This window comes from Stegodyphus dumicola, chromosome 3, assembly GCF_044657685.1.
Source record: "Stegodyphus dumicola isolate Sdum_Otavi_A_Nest chromosome 3, ASM4465768v1".
Taxonomy (NCBI): Eukaryota; Metazoa; Arthropoda; class Arachnida; order Araneae; family Eresidae; genus Stegodyphus; species Stegodyphus dumicola.
The window spans coordinates 270,407,180-270,426,717 of NC_140770.1; the positions used below are offsets into that span (position 1 = coordinate 270,407,180).

At 32.7% G+C, this 19,538-nt stretch overlaps 1 protein-coding gene across 1 annotated transcript in view; it reads left to right on the forward strand.

The window, feature by feature from the left end:
* LOC118204101 (cubilin-like) overlaps positions 1–19,538 on the forward strand; it is a 59,241-nt gene that overhangs the window by 21,827 nt on the left and 17,876 nt on the right. Inside the window, exons 6-9 of the mRNA XM_085812502.1 lie at positions 1,146–1,295; positions 10,716–10,840; positions 15,441–15,654; positions 18,036–18,220. Of these exons, the coding sequence (XP_085668628.1) occupies positions 1,146–1,295; positions 10,716–10,840; positions 15,441–15,654; positions 18,036–18,220 (674 nt within the window). The remainder of the gene's footprint in view (positions 1–1,145; positions 1,296–10,715; positions 10,841–15,440; positions 15,655–18,035; positions 18,221–19,538) is intronic.

Sequence of the window (19,538 nt, forward strand, 5' to 3'; positions counted from 1 at the left end):
AAATTTGGCGATAAAATATGTTCCTGATAGTATTTGGAGTTAATCTTGACATTGTTTTGCACTCTCTTTATTTTTAACTTGCCATTATAAGAAAAACCAGCAACAATCATGAATCCCTTAGAAAAACTTTTTTCGATTCTTTGAACCATGTACTTAATTTTTTTTCTCCCTTTGTATGTTAATAAATGGCTCTTTTTTGTTACAACCATTTAAATACACCCATGCTTCATCTATTTTGACAATTGTTTTCCATTTTTCTTTGGATAAGTGTTTCTCATATAGAATTCTGCAGCGTGTCCTGCGTTGAGCGATATGCTTTGGATGAAGATGATGCATATTGCGTTTTTTCGCTTTCTTAAGATTTAAATCAACGTTTATCATTTTGTTTACAGTAGACACCGAGCATTTTAATGATTTTGCAACTGTTCTTTGACTAGGGGGATTTTCTTTTAACATTAAACAACGTACCTTTGCAATAGTTGAAGATGTCTGTTTTTTCCTTGGATACTTGTTTGGAATTTTTGTCCCACTTGAGGCTCCAATTTGACATTTTTTTCCTTTCTTGTTGATGATATTACCTATCGAAGCTTTAGATATCACAAAACCATGACTCTCACATAGTTTTTGGATAACGGAGTATGCATATTTCTCTTCGGAAAGAGCGTAAATGTAGCTTTCGAACCACTGCTTTGTTAAATTCGCCATTTTGAATAAAAACAAAATGTTCAAGCCACAGACGATAATTTTGACTTTTAAAAACATAGTACAATTGCAATTACTTCTTTTGCAGCAAACGAAGTTTTATTACTGCTTTCCAAAATCGTCTAAAAAATGTGCGAACAGCCTCTGTATATAGATTCGCTATATTATAAGCCTAAAAGCTGAAAAAATATCTTTTCTTATTAACGGGATGCAACACCATTCCCTTCCACCTTCAGCACTTCGACTATGAATCTCGTGTTTCATATGGGTGATCCCCGTCTGTTAGGATAATTTATCTTTATAGATGAAACTACTGAAAACTTAGTTTCATTTCAAACTGGAACTTTATAAATATAAAAAAGATTCATTTGAAAAATGAGTTTAAAATTGCATAAATTAAATGTTTTGTGTTATAGTGTTTAATTTATTTTTTTTTTCAATAGGTTCTAAGTTTTATCGTGAATTTGAAATCTACTGTGGCAACTACACGTCACCAGTAATATTCACCTCACCTTTTCCTTCCACTAATATTCTTCTCTCTGGTTTCTTAGATAAACCTTTTCGTGGTATTCATGGAACCTATTACGTCAACAGTAAGTATATTTATCCTTACATAATTATTGGTTATTTCGTTAACATTTTTTTTATGTTAGAAATGTCTTCAGCAAAATTTACAAATTACCCACTTCTTTATAAAAGATTACCACTGTACCAATACTGATAGAAGCCTGCACTAGTAATTGAAATCTTATAAGTCAACAGCAATCAATGGCCTTCACGGTTACTAGTGACCAGGGGTTTCATAATTAAAGTTGACATTCCTTTCATGTCGAAAGCACCTTTCACTTTCATTTAATTTTAACAGTTTATCTACTGCATTGTCCTACACTGTTGATTAAAAAATCATATCTTCAAAGCTTCTTGACAATTACTGGTGAAAATTGATTTTTTCATTGCAAACAATACTTAGTTAATACAATAGTTACAATGAATTCAGTTTCTCTTATTTTTAACAATATGTTTAAATTCGCTACATGTTCCATATCGGTGACTTCATCAGTTGATAGTCAGAAGCCATAATTCACTGCTAAACAATGCGGAGGTCCCCAGTGAACAACAAGTTCGATAGGCAGTGATGTTCTTCAGTTTAGTTGTATTCTTACAATCTATTCCAACTTACTTCACTGCCTCCATTCTTAACAAACTATTTATTGCCTCCAGCGACCATCAGTGTGCAGACTTCCAATAACAGACAACCTTCGGTGTTTTATTTTCATTTAAATTTAAATTACGTGTCTAATTTTTCTGTTGTTCCCTATACTGGTGATCCATTCGTTAATGGAATGATGCGGGTAACATCCTCTACGTTATTCATCCTCTATGTTATAGTCAATACCTTTTACGATTGTTGCCTACTAGTTGTAATTCACCAGCTACCAAGAAACATCTCGGTACCATTGCGCTTCCATATAATTTTCATTTAAATTTCTACTGATTCATTTAAACTAAATTTACTTCACGGCCTCACATCTGTTATCACCCTCAGCTTACAGATCACCAGTGACATTGATTGGTACTCGTGAAAACAACCTTCACGGCATCGCTATGCTTCAATTTAATTTTTAATTTAAATTTATTTTTATATTTTCAATATTCGGCTCTACATTTGCTGATATTCTCAAATACCCGCAGTTAGTTATTTATAGCTGGTCTTTTCAGAGTTATTAAAGTTATTACTACACTGAATATGCGTTACACTGAATAAGGGGAATGGAACATTAAGAGGAATTTCTGTACGATATTTCATAAATCAAAATCAAAATCAGTTGTTTGTTCCTGCAACCAAAAATGTTGGCATTCTTATCTAAATTGAAGTTTCAGTTCTTATTTGCTGTTAACTAAAAGAATTCTTCTAAGTTTGGAAATACTTCTGAGTTTGCTCGAGAACACGGGTTCAAAGCCAATAGTGTACATCCATTTTTTAAATATTATGAAATCCAGTACCAGAGCTTCCAATGTTGGCAATTCCAAGTGCATCTTTGCCAACGTTTATCGTTTTGTTCCAGCAGTTAACGAATGGTAAATGTCAATCGACTCCCTCCCGATTCCAAATTCTTTTTATGCATTTGAAGCTTTACCTCAAACGTAGAAATTATATTTTTTATTTTTATTTAATTTACATCGCTTGTTGAAGCTTAAGCGTCACATTTTACAGGCAACAAGTCTTTCTTCATTCAATTCAATAAAGAAATTCTCTTGAATAAGCTATACCTGCTTTTGAATTTGTAAAGTTCCTCGATTTTATTCTACTAATTTAAATGCCGAGGAACCTAGTGAACTGTTAAGGGAATTATCACTTAGTTCAAATCACAGAAGTCGGAAACTCAAGAAAGGTTAATTACCCTTTATTTCTCTCAAAAGAAGACTATTCTGTTAGATTATTTTACTCTGTTAAAATAAGTGTCGAGAAACCTAGTGAGCTGCTAAGCGAATAATCGCTTGGTTCAAAGAACAGAGTACGTAAACTTAAAAAGGGTTAATTACCCTTTATTCACTCCAAATAAGATTAACAGTCGGCCCCTTTCTTCGGGCTTACAACAAACATAGTTTTAAGAAATAAGAACTAATTATATTTAACTAAGAGATTTAGCCAGAGCTAACCCAGTTCTAACGTAGATAGCCCTTAGTTTTAAACTAGCAGGCAAACTATCAAAAGGCCCGCAATATACGGTCGAGCGTAACAGCAGTTAGAGAGACTTAGCCCAAAGGCAAGCAAACTCTACCCAGGATTCCTAGCTCTCTCTCTCTCGAAGTAAGTTGAACTTTCCTTTAATACTTTTTCTGACTCATTTGCCTTCAACGTGATTCTAAAAACTCATAACTCATAAACTCATTCTGGTAGGAGGTTGTAGTTTGAAAGGAGGCAAGATAGGAAGCAGAATTAAATTAAGATAACTGTTATAAAATTAAAATATACCTTACAAATTAGCTCTTAAAGCTGCATCTTCATCTTCCAAAAAGTATAGTACTAAGCTCAAAATTTAAAAAAAAAGTAACTGAAATAAGAATCGATTTCTCTCGAACAGCAATGGACGTCTGTGCGGCAGATGACCGAAAGGTCCTTCTTTCAATACAGAGCAATCCAAATAATTTGTCATTCAAAAATTTACCTCTGGTTCCATTCACTGCTCTGATAACGAAATATAGTGATCAATGTAAGTATTTACTCAGAGATTTTGCCACTTAAAATTGCCAGTGATCATTTCAGGGTATGAACAACCCCAGATTTCAATATGTTATAAAACCATTTTGGCATCCATTACTGGAGAGCCATGAAGAGCAGATGGCAGCACTGTTTTCAAGTCAGTTTCGTCCTATTATAAGCATAATCTTTCATAACGTACTTTAATGAAAATTGCGGAAATAATAATTCTTGACAGATATTTTGATCCCTTATGAAACGTACATAATCGAGAAGTAAGACTTCATTCCCTCTTAAATTGACTCGTCAAGTTGTACTGAAAAATAAGGTAGATCTTAAACTTTAAATAGAGAGCTTTCAGCATTGTCAGACACTTCATCGATTTTTCTTTTGAGTGTAATTAATCAAAAGATATTTCTTTACGATTTCAGTTGTGATGTATGACAGTTCATAATACTTCATTTATAGCTTTTAAGATCAGTTCTTCAGCAATGGTAGGCGGGTGATCTGATAATAAAATAAAGCAGTATTATAAGAAGCATGCAACACATCATCATCTGGACTGAATGTTATTGGAAAAGCTTCGCAAATATGATTTATGTTACAAACATCTCTTCTGGTACCTAAAACTAATGCGAATTCTCTGTTCTTTTTGCTTCAATAAGCTTTGAACAAATGCTTTTGCAATCTGTAAGGCCTCATAGCTTCAGTTAATAAAATATTTTGCTCTGCTAGACTAAAGGTCGGCAAACGTTTTCGGAAAAGACCAGATAATAGCAATTTTTGGCTCAGCAGGCTAACAATAATAAACAAAAAACACACAAAAAAACCTGTTTTAAAGCGTTTTAGAAAGAAGTATTTATACACATATTGCTGACACTTACATAAGATCATATAAAATACTTCCATTTATCCTTTAACATAATGTAGAAAGGTTAAATTTTATACTAATGAGATGAATATAATTTTTTTTTTCGAGATATTATTTCATCATACTGTAGTTAAGCCCCTCCTATCATTAAACGTGCTGCTGTTGGCTACATGTTAATAATGAATGATCTGTACTATGACCTCACACACATTTTTTCAAAAATGTTCTTTCACATTAGTAAACGCTCTCAAATGCAGATATGTGGTGGCCATAATTAAACTGACAGTGCTCACAGTGTTCTGTAGCGCGATCTATTTGCGAGAATGACGCCACATTTTGTAGGAAGATTAAACAGGACGGGAGGACGAAGGATTCCGGGAAAAAACAAAGTAGTTCCAAAAGTCACTGCTGGGGGAATATTTGGCGCTGTGTTAACAAATGCAAATCAATACGGAAATAACCTTTTATTTTGCATTCAAATGAGGTTCAATGTAGCTGCTGTTGTTGTGGACCACATATTGCATTCTGTGCACAGTATGCACAACAGCAGAAAGTAACATGTGAGCAGGAATCTCCCGTACAGTCCGTGATATGTTATCCTTCAATGCAGCCAGGTCCTGGACCACTTCTTGATAGACCTTAGACTTTAGGTAACCCCATAGCCAGAAGTCTCATGGGGTAAGATCAGGCGACCGAGGTGGCCATGCAGATGGAAAGTAGCGGCTAATGACTCTTTCTGTTGTGAATTTCTGTCGTAGCATCTGTTGCACCTGTACAGCAACGTGTGGAGGGGCTCCATCTTGCATGAAAATGATTTCCCCCAGGCATTGTCTTTTATCGCTTTTTAAAATTGCTTTTTTAAACGTGTTGCCATATTGCACTTGAACTAAATTAGAAAATGTGCATAATAAAAGGTAATTTTATTCCGTATTGATTTGCATTTGTTAGCACTCTATTTTCTATTACACAGCGCCAAATAATCCCCCAGCGGTGACTTTTAGAACTAATTTGTTTTTTCGTGGAATCCTTCGTCCCCCGTCTTGTTTAATCTTCCTACAAAATGCGGCGTCATTCTCGCAAATAGATCGCGCTACAGAACACTGTGAGCACTGTCAGTTTAATTATGGCCACCCATTACATATGATTTTAATTGAACGTATGCATCTTCCGAAAGACATTTATAGAATTGTGTCAGATCAATTTCTTTAAACATTATAGCATCAGTTTTCAGATTAATTACTACCGACTGAAGGTGTGACGGAAGCTTCTCGATTGAACAATAAAATGGATTTTGAACAATGGATTTGAAACATGTATAAATAAAAGGGATTTGAAACATGTATAAATCTTTTGCATCTGCTTCGAGTTAATGCATCCCTCGCAAACAATTTGGGGAATGGGGATTTTGCTAGACAGAATATTTTAAAAATATAAACACAGTGTTTATTAATTTCAAATTATATTCGTCAAGATATCCCACAATGTCTGCAGCAAATGCGAATTTTCATAACCATTCATTGTTTGCTAAAGTAGTTTGGGAAATTTTCCTCATTCAGAAAAATTTCCATTATTTGTCTGATTTAAAAATATCTCAATAAAATGTTTCCATTGTTGACTCATCCATGTACAATAAGACAGAGAAAATTAGAATATTCGGCATTCGATGTCTAAAACAAATCACGAAATTGAAGACTGCTAAGTTCACGAGAACCAATAAAATTATCTGCTATCACAAGTGGTTCAATAACACCATGACATACTGAGATGTTTCCTATAAATGGTCTGCTCATGAATAATACAGTGCATTACTAGACGTTTTAAACATTTAGCTTCTTCATAAGCCTTAAACACTTATCCAACTTATCAGTTTCCTGTTCCACACACAATTTTACTACTATCAGTGGTGACATATTTTAACTGATTTCGCAGCAAATTTTATTGTATTAACGATTTCTCAACTTGAAGATACGTTTACCTGTGGTTGTTCCATGTAAAGTATTCCTAGAATCTACTTTTTCAATCGCATCAAACTCAGTATTGACCCTTCGAATAAATACCAGCAATTGCGCAGAATCAACTAATGTCTGTTGACTCATCAACAGCCAAGGAAAGCAACTTGAAATTTTTTGTCTTCTCTTTTAATTGACCTTTGGAGTAGTTTCCAATGTCCTCAGCTCTTCTAATAGTTATTCTTGTGGAGTGATTCACAGATTGAAACAAATCTAGTTACTTAGGCTTGCTGAAAATGCGTAGACCGGTGGAGGCGTTCTATTTCAGTTCGATCCTCAAGGGGCTAAGTTGCTTACTGCACAAAATTTTATCATAAAATAGACCGAATTTCAAACACTTCTGAGCAAACCACCATAAAACAGCAGTTGAAATGTTTTCCGCTTGCAACTTTCTGTGAATGTCATTTAACTTTCCTTTTGAATAATTCTATTGGCTAAACGCAGACCTCGTTCGCATCTTCATTGGAAATATTGTTCACCGGAATATTTTTCGTTCTCAGATTTATGTAGCCAGCACAGTCGTGTGGACGCACCTTTAGACTACTCTAACGACCACTAGTAGCCGCTAGAGAGGTGGTGCACTCAATCTGGGAAATACTGCTCTAGTTATAACACCATTACTCCATAGTCGTGATTTATGGGTTGAATCTGTCATTAACTTATGGATTGAAACTTCAGTTTGTGATTTCTCAGTGACCAGCACACTTGAAACGTACTTATATGATCCGATTGAATTTTAATTTAAATATTAATCTCAGCTTAATAATCCACTCATATCGCTCATTTATGGGTTAACACTAAGTGACCTTCAAATTCTAGATCACCGGCAATCATGAGAGGCATCGGTGGCTAGGAAACGTGACGGGGATTATGTGGCTGTATGCAATCTTAATTTAAATATCTATCAAAATTTACTGAGTTGTCTCACACCAGTGATCTGTTGGTTGTATAAGGTATTTCTCCCGCCTTCTTGGCATGCCTTCGTGATGTGGTGGTCTGCACGCTGGACGGGTATTCCAGAGGTCCGCGGTTCGATTCCCGGTGATGGCCTTGCAAATTTTTCATCTTTCCTGCTTCCTAAATTACCTAATGTCTCTACAGTTGAAAGCTGCTGATCTGTTGATCTGAAATAAATTTCAGTCTCTAGGAACCGATGATCAGCAGCTTCGAAAGATAACTTAAACTACGATTAGAATTTAATTTTAAAATGTATCTAAATGCATTGTATTACTATACGCAAATAACTTATTGGTTAATTCTCAACAACCATCTAATTTGGAGGGATATTTTTGCAAAAGGTTTATATTATCCGAATGGAGCAGGAAGAGAAAAAAAGGGCGAGTATGATAAAATAAACTATCGAAGCAAAGTTTTATCAACATCATTCCTACTGTAGTAGCTTTTGTGCATTCGTTTATCCGTTTTCTTAATGCTTATCCGTTATAAATGACGACGCATGAGAGCAATTTAAATTTTTTTTCTCAATGTAGTGTCTTATGTTGAGTTACAGATATTTAAAGGGGAAGGTACGATAGTACAGTCCAGAAATTGCATTTATATGTGAATGAGAATCTTGTTGCTTCTAATAAGTTTACGAAACGTTGTTTCTTCAACCTTTCAGAAAATGAGTTTATTAACAAGGTTTTTGCAAATATAAAATATAATGTTTTATACATTTCCTACAAAGTAAAATGACTAATTAGAAAAATAAATAGAAAATAAAGTGTTAATAATAAGACAATAAAGTGTCTATAATTTTACGAGCATTATTTGGAGAAATATTAATAATCAAGATTTTATTAAGATCATATACAAAGTTAACAAAGTGCTTGGTCTTTACAGAACCATCAAATGCAAAACAAGGAACTTTTGTTTCTTAGTTAGGCCCTAAATCTAATTGAAATCTAATAGAAATCACTAAAAAATAAACATTATAAAATGATCTAAGCCTGGAAACCTGTTGTGATATAACCTTCGTAAACCAAATTTAAAGAAGCCTTTATATTTGAGTTACTTATATACTGTAAGTATGTCTTTGAGTACTTTACTTTTAGGGTCTCTTAATCAAATTAAACGTCAGATTTTTTTTATTTATAGAAACCACATATCGACCACATTTCCTTCAAACTCTTTGCCGTCTATTTAAAAGCTCTGCGACTGAGGACAAATGCTTCAAAATGTACAGTAATTATTCTACGTTTCATTAACAGTTGCATTTAAACATTGTTCTATCTTCCCTTTGATTCATATCTAGAAAGTTATGCAAATGAAAAGCATGCACAAGGTATAAGGATAAGGACCAGAAATGTTGACTGCAGTTCGTACTAATGTACAAGAACTTTATGTTGCTAGTGTTTACTCGCGCAAATGCTGTTAAGTGCGTTTAGAAAGGAGTCAGTTTTACTCAGACGCTCTTCAAGTCCTAATGACATTTTAAGCTATAGGTGCCACCTTTATAGTTGATTACATAAGGCCAAAAGCCGTGCACCTTGCTTTAGAAGATTTGCTTTTGCTATTGTTCATTGAGATATTAATTTGAGTCATCAATTCATATTTTTCGTATTTTCCTTTTAGCTGTGAACAACAAATGAAAGTGAAGTAAATGCCTTGGAGCCTTGGATGTTAATCTATGTACATCGGGGAAAAAAAAAGGGACAGTTCTATATCTCCCGTTCTAATGGGCCGATTGACGAAATTCAAATTGCGTTTTCCATGGCTCGAAAGTGCCACTTAGGATATTTATTAGATTAATACATAGCTTTGTTCTAATATAGGTATTATGACACAAAATAGGACTTTTGTTTAAATAACATACCATATCTTTTCCATACTTAGATTCTACGGCTCAAATTATGCCTAAATATTAAATTTTGTCAAATTTGGTGCGAAATTTACGGAGAAATTCGAAGATTTAACTTGCTGTAATTTTTTTTCAGTTTGAGCCAAAAATAATTTGCTTGGCCAACTTCTTAATAAATGGCAACCTATTTTCCTTTCCCTTTTATTGTGCAAGAGCGGAACGTCACATCGTTCCTACCTTTTTACATTGCGGATGAGCGGAAAAAAAGACACATCGTTCCTACTTCCAAATAATTTAAAAAAAGTACGTAAACCACATTTTCGTTATTATCGCTTTCAACAAATATGCCAAAATTTAAAACGCGCCAATATATAAATTCACATATATCTTCGGAAATTTTGAATAAAAAGCTCTTATTTTTTTGCAGGTATGCTTAGAAATACATCTCCTTTAAGATGATTGTAAAACGTTTATAGGTTATAATTCAAAAATGTTTTCGAAAAATTTATAAAAATTATTTAAGAAATACAAATTTTAAAAATAAATCATAAAAAGGAGTGAATTTTATTTGGAATGAACCTAAATTTCGAACTGTGTAGAAAGGAATCAAATAAGTTTCATAAAAAAAGATATTTTAATAAATACATACCAACTTGAACTAACACTGAGGAGCTAAAATTTTTGAGCAGCTAATATTTTATAGCTGCTCGTGCGATTTTTACAAAACTTGGGAGTTTGGCATAATTTGAGTCGTAGAACATAGAAAGAAATTCGCAGAAAGAGTCCAATTTTGTATCAAAATACCTATGTTTGATTAATGCTGTATATAAATATATCCTAAGTCGCGCTTTCGAGATATGAAAAACGCAATTTGAATTTCGTCAATCGGCCCAATAAAACGGGAGATATAGAACTGTGCCATTTTTTTTTCGCAGTGTAAGTTTTATTTTCAATCAGACACGACACGATTACGCGAATTTACTTTTAAGAAAAGATAAATACTACAATTACAATAATGTCTAAAATAAATGAATGTTATAGCAACCTGTCTCGAATTTACTGTTACACAAAAGTATATCCGAAGTCTGCTTAAATACTTGGAGAATATTTAATCGATGAATTTCGACCTAGATTGCGGTGGCATAATCAACGCACCCAGTGATGTAAACATTACTTCACCCGGGTATCCAAACGGTTATCCACCTAATACTGACTGTCACTGGATCATACAGGCAGACTATGGAGAACTAATAACGGTAAGTTTCATTTCGCATTTATCCAGACATTACCCATTCAAAGCATAAGATTTTAATTTGTGTAATTTATTTTTAAAGATGGAAGACTCATAATATATATTTGAAACATTGTTTACTTAATAATGCAAACAGAACGAATAAGTCTTTTGGAGCATTCGTGAATAATGACTAATGCCCTCGCCAGAATTTACCTTCTGATAGCTAGTCAGATGTGTTTAGAAGGGAGAAAATACCTTACAAATCTTTAAAATCCATTGTGATCATGTTCGTCGGAACCCAACCTATCATATTAAGGAACTGAATCGCGGAATATTGAAATCATATTTATGATGTTTCAAATATTTAAACAGCTATATTTATCTCTTTATAAGAGACATCCTTTGCCATTTATATGTGTTTTCTAATCCTAGGTTGTAGGGTTAAAAAAATTTCGGGTTCAGCCTTTCAAAATCTTTCGCATCAGCAGAATTATACTTACTAGAATTTATGTTATGTTATAGGGTATTTCTTCTTAGCATGCTTTCGTGGTGTAGTGATAAGCATGCTCGGCGCGTATTCGAGAGGTCCGTGGTTCGAGTTCCTGCGAGAGCATTGCTCATTTCTTCACTTTCCTGCTTCCGAACTCCTCCACAGTAGCGCCTGATCTATAAAATGTGGTGGATAATGATTCCCCACAACCAATATTTGGCGATTGGGTCCCCTAATTTCCAGTCGCCCTTTAAAAGGGGGAGTATATAAGGTATTTCTCCCTCCTTAGAGTGCATTCGTGGTGTAGTGGTCAGCACGCTCGGTGCGTATTCGAGAAGTATGTGGTTCGAGTCCCGGTGAAGGCAATGCTCCTTTTCATGACTCTTCCTTCAAAAATATTTAATGTCTCTACAGTGGCCCCCGAACTAAAAGGTGGTGGATGATGATTCTCCACCCCCAGGATTTCGCGATTGAGTCCCCCAATTCCCAGTTGCCGTTTAAAAGGGGGAGTATATAAGGTATTTTTCCCGCCTTCTTAGCATGCCTTCGTGGTGTAGTTGTCAGCACGCTCGACGCGTATTCGAAAGGTCTGTGGTTCGAGTCCGGCGAAGGTATTGCTCATTTTTCTTCTCTCCTGCTTTCAAAAAATTCCTAATGCCTCTATAGTGTGATAACCTGAGATAACAAGGCTCTACATCAGAGGTTGAAAACCTTTATCCACAAAACCGTAGCGATCATTCGGTGTGTACCTTAGCACCGCTGTGATTAACTGTGATGGCAATGAATAACCTTTTTGTTTAATTTTTGGCAACATTTGAGCTATCAAGAGTATAAAACCATCAAAACTGAAAGAGCATCTTGAATCTGAACATCCTTCGTACATCAGTAAATGAGAAGAATATTTCGAATGACTTTAAATCTTCAAATAAAAAAAATAAAAAAATGCTATTTTTATAAATTTATGACCGTTAGCAAAAAATATTTACTCGCGTTATACAAAGATTCGTAAATTACTGCTAAAAATAAAAAGCCACATACCTTTGGAGAAAATCTTGTATTACCTGCTGTTATTGAAATGGTAAAAAATACTTTACGTAAGTAATTTTGGTAATGAAATTAAAAAATTCCTTTGCCAAACGATACTGTCGCTAATCAAATTTTTGAAGTTAATACGAGCAGTTAACTCGCAGTAACAAGTTAAAGAAGGCCCAAAAATTACAATTCAATTGGACAGAACAACTGCTATTTCAAAAATAGTTCGGTTGCTAATATATTTTAGTAGATGTAATGAAAATTGATAAAGAATTGTTGTTTTATTGTCCTTTGGGAGAATACAAAAGATGGCAACATGTACAAAATTGAAAAATGTTTTAAAACTGAGGGTTTAGAATGGATAAATTGCATTGGAGTATGCAGAGATAGTGCAAAAGCGATGAAGGGCGAAAATATTGGTTTTAAATCGTGTAAATGAAAGCTGCTGGAATATTTACTCACTGCGTGAACTATCGAAATGCTGCTCTAGCAAAATCATTAACAACGGCATTGAACGATGTGCATCAGGATGCTGCTAAAAATATAAACTTTAGCAAAAGCCGTGTCCTTAACAGCTGTTTATTTTCGAATCTCTGAAAATATATGGATTAGTATTTTTTGAAAAAAATTTTATTATACAGAGAGTTAATATTATGGTTTGAATAGACACAATTTTTGGCTCTGAATGGCAACGCAAAAATCAGTAGAAACTCATTGATATAGAGAAAGCTAAGTGGTGACATTGTGAACTTTGGAGCTTGCTTTCGATTTGTTTTGATGCAGCTTGAATGCTGTTGATAGATGTTAATTAGATTCTAGATTAGATTAACCTGCTTTGGTATTCTTATAAAGTTCCTTTTAAACTAGACTGAATGTTGATTTAAATAGAAACGTCACTGAATGCATTTTAATGTTGAAATTTAGGTCCGGCACTAAAATCATTGCGGAGCTTTGTTAGATTCCCCACGCCATTGTAAAAACAGCAAAGTTTAAGATGACTATTTTTATTAACAAAAATAAATTATTATATTTTTTAAAGAAAAAACTGATCTTGCTTCCCTTTTTCAAAATGACTTGTGGCCATTGAAACTGTGCTGTTGTCGTATATTTTTCAGAAACTGAAAGATCTCAACTTGTCTGTTATAGGAAAAAATACCAATGTATTTACTTCGAATGATAAAATTGAAAATTTTATTAAAACAAAATTAACATTTCGAAGATTGGATAGAGAAATAATTGCTTCTAAATGTTTTCGATTGTCGGCAATTTTACGATTGAGTAATATACTTGTAAATATTTCATTGCAAAATTTGTTATAATTCACTTCAAAACTTTAACAAAATGGTTTTGATAATAATTTAGCTGTAGATTTCATTTCACAAAGTTATTTTGGATTCAAAAACCATTTTTGTTGACATAATACGAATAACAGCTGCTATACAAAGCCGAAGAAGAATATGTTGAGTTATTGAGTAATTCAAACTTAAAACTTAAATTTCCAGAAAAATCTTTGACTGAATCCTTGATGAGAGATAGAAATAAATTTTTCACACTTTCTGAATTAGAATTTCTTCGACCATTTAGCAACAAATACTTAATCTGAAACATTCTTTTTTACATTTAACTATTATTAAATCCAAATATCGTTCCGAACATAAAAATATTGAAGAAGCTTTACAATCAGCAGGTAAAATAACGCGCAAGATTTATATTGCTATACAGCAAAAAAATCAACATATTCGTCTCATTAAAAAAGTAACTTTCATTCATTAATTTTTGTATACTACTTAAAAGAAATCCTAAAACTGCTAACTTTTCGTATGTACACCTTGCGCGCACACACACACAAAAAGGGGCAGTTCTATATCTTCCGTTCTACTAGGCCGATAGTCGAAATTTAACTTGCGTTTCCCATGCCTCGAAGGCCCATTAAGATATATATTAGATTTATATTCAGCATTATTCTAACATAGGTATTTTGGCACAAAGTCGGACTTTTTCTGAACTAACATGCCAGTTCTTTTTCATATTTCCATATACGACTCAAATTACGCCTGGATATTAAATTTTGCAATTTTTCGTGAAAAATTCAAAAGTTTTTCTTGGCGTATTTTTTTAAGTTTGCTCTAAGAATAATTTACTTGGCAACCTTCTTAATTTACAGCAACCTATTTTCCTTTCCTTTTCTTCATTGTACACGAGCGGAAAAAAGGTCAACGTTCATACTTTTAAACAATATTAACAAAGTGCGTAAACGACATCTTGCGTTATTATCGTTTATAATGAATATGCTAAATTTCAAAACGCGCCAATATGTAAATTCCCTTAGGAAATTTTGAAATAAAAACTCTAATTTTTTGCAGGTATGCTTAAAAATACATCTCCTTTAAGATGACGGTAAAAATTTTACAGATTGTAACACAAAATGTTTTTCGAAAAATTTATAAAAATTATTTAAAAAATACAAATTTTAAAAATAAATTATAAAAAATGGGCGAATTTCATTTGCAATGTACCAAAATTTCGAAATGCGAAAGGAAGAACAAAATAAGTTTAAAAAAAGAGAGATGCTACCAAATTCAATTAACACTGAGGAGCTGAAATTTTGAGAGCTAAATTTTTAAAAACTACTCGAGCAATTTTTACAAAACATGTCGCTTAGGCCTAATTTCAGTCGTAGAAGGGAAATATGGAAAAAACTGCTATGTTATTTCAAAGAAAGTTCGATTTTGTGTCAAAATACCTATGTTAGGACAATGCTGTATGTAAATCTAATATATATCCTAAGTCGCGCTTTCGAGGCATGGAAAATGCAATTTCGAGAATCGGTCCAGTAGAACGGGATAAATACAACTGTCCCATCTCTTTGTGTGTGTGTGCAAGGTGCACCTTGTTTACCAAACAAATAAATTGTTTGTGGTTTTTTATTTTTTATTTTATATTTAATATCTATGGTTTCGGCAAATTCTCATTGCTTCATAGCGGTCACAAATGAAATAGGTCCAAAGAGCGCTAAAAATACAAATCTAACTTATTTATTTTTAACTATATTAATTAAATAAAAATATAATATTAAAACTTTATTGAAACTACCCTTCAGCTAACGACAGTGGATCTTCACCTGGAGAATGATTGCGAGGGGGACTACGTCTCGATTTCCAGTGCCTATGATTTTCATATGCTGGGCAAGTTCTGTGGCGATCATAGACCATATCCAGTTACATCGAGGCACCACGTTCTGTCTGTAAAATTTCATTCTGACGAGTCGGGAACTGCCCCCGGCTTTTGGATGACAACATCGAAGATTCAAAAAGGTTAGTTTCAGAAACAATTTACTTCAATTATTCATAACCTGAAGAAATTTTATTTTCATAAAGCATGTGATATCACTGCAGTCAAAATTTACGCCTTAGCTAAAATGAGCGAAATATTCTGTCAACAAAAGTAAGTTTTATCTTATCAAAAAATGAGCTACCAGTTCACAAATATTTTCAGAAATAAGCCTAAATTTCAGAAATAATGTGTTAAGAAGGTCAGAAATTTAAACTAAGAATATTTATATTTTGAATTTGAAATATAATGGTTGTGTACACCACATGACTTTCTTGAATGGAATATTAAATTATACGCATTTTTTGTGCATTTTATTTAAACTTATTTCGTCAAATTTCATTAGAGATATAGTTCTCATTCAATTAATTCAGGTTTCATTTCGCCGCAAAAACACATAAAACCTCAAATTACCTTTATTAAAAATCGCAAAATATCTTATTAAAAATTCAAAATGTAGAAAAATACAAAACACCAAATACATATAAACACATATAACAAAATACAGTTAGAAACAATTTTTACATAAAAAAAAAATTACGTAAAAATTTTTTTACAATTCAAATTAAGAGTTTCTATGCAAAAACAAGCAATTCGACCAACGCTTAAGAAGGCAGATTTTTTGGTGCACAAAACTGAATGTTTAATTTTGTTCCCACTTGGCAAAAACACACTGAAACGTGCAGAAACTGACTTAATTCAGTATTCTGCTAAGTTTTAAGTGTAACAAATATGGATGCTGTGGTAAAAACTCTGATGTGTACACCACATGACTTCCTTGTACGGAATATTAAATTATACGCAATTTTACCGCATTTAATTGAAACATATTGAATTAACAGTTAACGAATTTTGAATTAAATCTACTTTGTCGATAGCGCATAAACCACAAAACAATGAATGTACTCCTTAAATTTCACTATATTTAAGGATATATTATATCCTTGTACAAAGTAAAAAGGAAGTATTGTAATCGCGAAAAATTTCAGGCATCATATTTCAACGAAAATATCCATTTTCACCTCTATCGAATGCAATTTAACGATGTTTTTGCGTGACATCTGTACGTAAGGACAGAGTAAAGGACACATTCAGAATGAAGGGTGGATATTTTCGTTGAAATATGATACCCAAAATTTTTCGCCACGAAAACGTATGAACGTATGAACGTACGTCCGTACGTACGTATCTCGCATAACTCAAAAACGAGTAGCCTCAGAAGTTTGAAATTTTGTATATAGGACTGCTATAACATGTAGATGGGCACCTCGTATTTTGGTTGCAATCGGTCGCTCCAAACGTATATAAATATATTTATATATATATCCACTATGTTACTCGGCTCAGTGATCTCAGTTTCTTTACTCTTATATGCTTGTAAATTGAACATTTTTTGCTTTAAAAATGACTGAATTATGTTGTTCTTATCTTCCGGTAAAGGTTTTTATGCCTTTAGTAAATTTGTATGCAATATTTTTAGAATTATCAACAATTTTAAAGTTTCTTAAGTGCCGCTAAGCCTAATAATTTTTTTGATGGCGGCCATTGCTTGTTTACATTTGAAACAGCAGATTAGTGGATTTTTTGCCAATCTAGAGAAACGTAGCTTCGCAACAACAAAGATAAGGCCTTCATTTATTATTGCGAATTAAATCATGCTTAATCCTTTCTGGAATTTTTTCGAGGAAATAATTGTTTAAGATTTATTTTTAATAATTTAATTTTTAATAATTAGTAATTTAATTTTTAATAATTAGTCATTTTTAACACAGATATTTTGAGTTTTTATGTATTTTTGCCTTGTCGCGAAGCGAGAACTGAATTAATTGAATGAGAAATACTCAATCGTCTGTGAAAAAATGTTTCTTTTTTGTTTTGTTTGCTTAATTTCTTTTACACATCGTTCTAGCTTTATTATAGTATTTAAATAGAACATTTGGCAACGATCTTTTCTATAAATTTTGTGCGTTATGAGTTATAATATGAAAGAAATATAATACTGTTAAGAGAACCTAGCGCCAGAATGTCGCTATGGTAAACAAATAGAGTGAAGTTTAAAAAATGCGTTTATTCTCTTTTGCTTTATATGCTGTCGACTAAGTAGATTTAATACAATCCAATAAATTTAAACGAAAAGCAAGAAAAAATGAGTATAATTTAATATTCCATGCAAGGAAGTCATGTGGTGTACACATCAGATTTTTATAATAAGTAATCCAAGTGTGGTAGCTGATGTAAATTGTTAGATCAGAGATTGTACCTTGAATTTTGTAGTTAAATACTTTTACACTACATGCATTGACCAGACTAATGAAATTTGATTTGAAGAATCGTTTTCTTATACATAAGCTATTGCTTATTTTAGGTTGTGGAGGCTTGATTAGTATGATAAATGGAAATATCTCATCGCCTAACTATCCGGATCACTACGGAAATAATGAAGAGTGTATTTGGATCATCGAATACTCGCCTGGAAATATTGTGAAGCTGGAATTCATGGATCACTTTGACATCGAAATGAGCACCGTTTGCGACAAAGATTTTTTGCTGGTGAGTACGCAACCTGAAAAATCATACGTTGACAGAAAAGAGACTTCTCTAATGTAATTTTAATTATTAAATTTTAAAAAATCACCCAGTTTTGATCGTTATTCACCTGGAAATGATGTTAATCTGAAAATTAATTTATTTCCAGTTGGCTATTTTCTGTCATCGTTAAAAACCTAGATCTCTTAAATGCAACATCGATAGTCTTTCACCAGCAAATCGTGAGATAGTCCTGGGATTGGAGAATTACACATTATACACTTGTTTAAAAAGGGCCTATGTTTAATTTATAATACTGTTTTTTAATTAATTAACGGATAGATAGAATAATACAAGTAATGCGTTATACAATGTAATCTAAAAATGATTTAAATAGGTTTGTATTGTATAGTAACATAAAATCTGAAATCTGTATTAAAAGATGAATCGATTAAAATGATAACTTTAGTAGAATTATGTGTTAGAAAATAATTAATATCATTATTGATGATGTGCAGCAGCAATCGATGCTACACTGCTTTAAAAAAAAAAAAAAAAAAAAAAAAAAAAAAAAAAAGACAGTTCCTACATTTTCCGTTCTATTCGCTTCGCGACTTAGGATATATATTAGATTTATATATAGCATTGTTCTAATATAGGTATTTTGACACAAAATCGAACTTTTTCTAAAATAACATACAAACATCGAAATATGGAAAAAAAATGTTTTTTCCATATTTCGATTCTACGCCTCAAATTATGCCGAACTGACAAGTTTTGTAAAAATCCCTCGAGTAATTTTTAAAAAATTAGCTCTCAAAATGTGCACCAGCAATCGATGCTATACACTGCTCAAAAAAAAAAAAAAAAAAAAAGGGGGGGGGGAACAGTTCCTATATCTCCTGTTCTACTGGATGGATTGTCGAAATTTAACTTGCGTGTTCTATATCTCGAAAGCGATATTCAGGATATATATTAGATTTATATATAGCATTGTTCTAACATGGGTATAATTTGACACAAAATAGGACTTTTTCTGAAATAACATACCCATTTTTTTCCATATTTCGATTCTACTACTCAAATTATGCCTATCTGACAAGTTTTGTAAAAATAGCACGAGTAGCTTTTGAAAAAAGTAGCTTTCAAAATTTTAGCTCCTAAATGTTAATTGAATTTGACATATATTTATTGATATATCTTACTTTATTAAATTTTATAATAATTTTTTTAATTTTTTATAATAATTTTAAAATAATTCTGCCTCCCCCTCCCAGCTGCTTAGATCGTGCATGCAGCTCTATGAAATTTGAATTTGAGACCACTGCTCTAAGAAACGAAC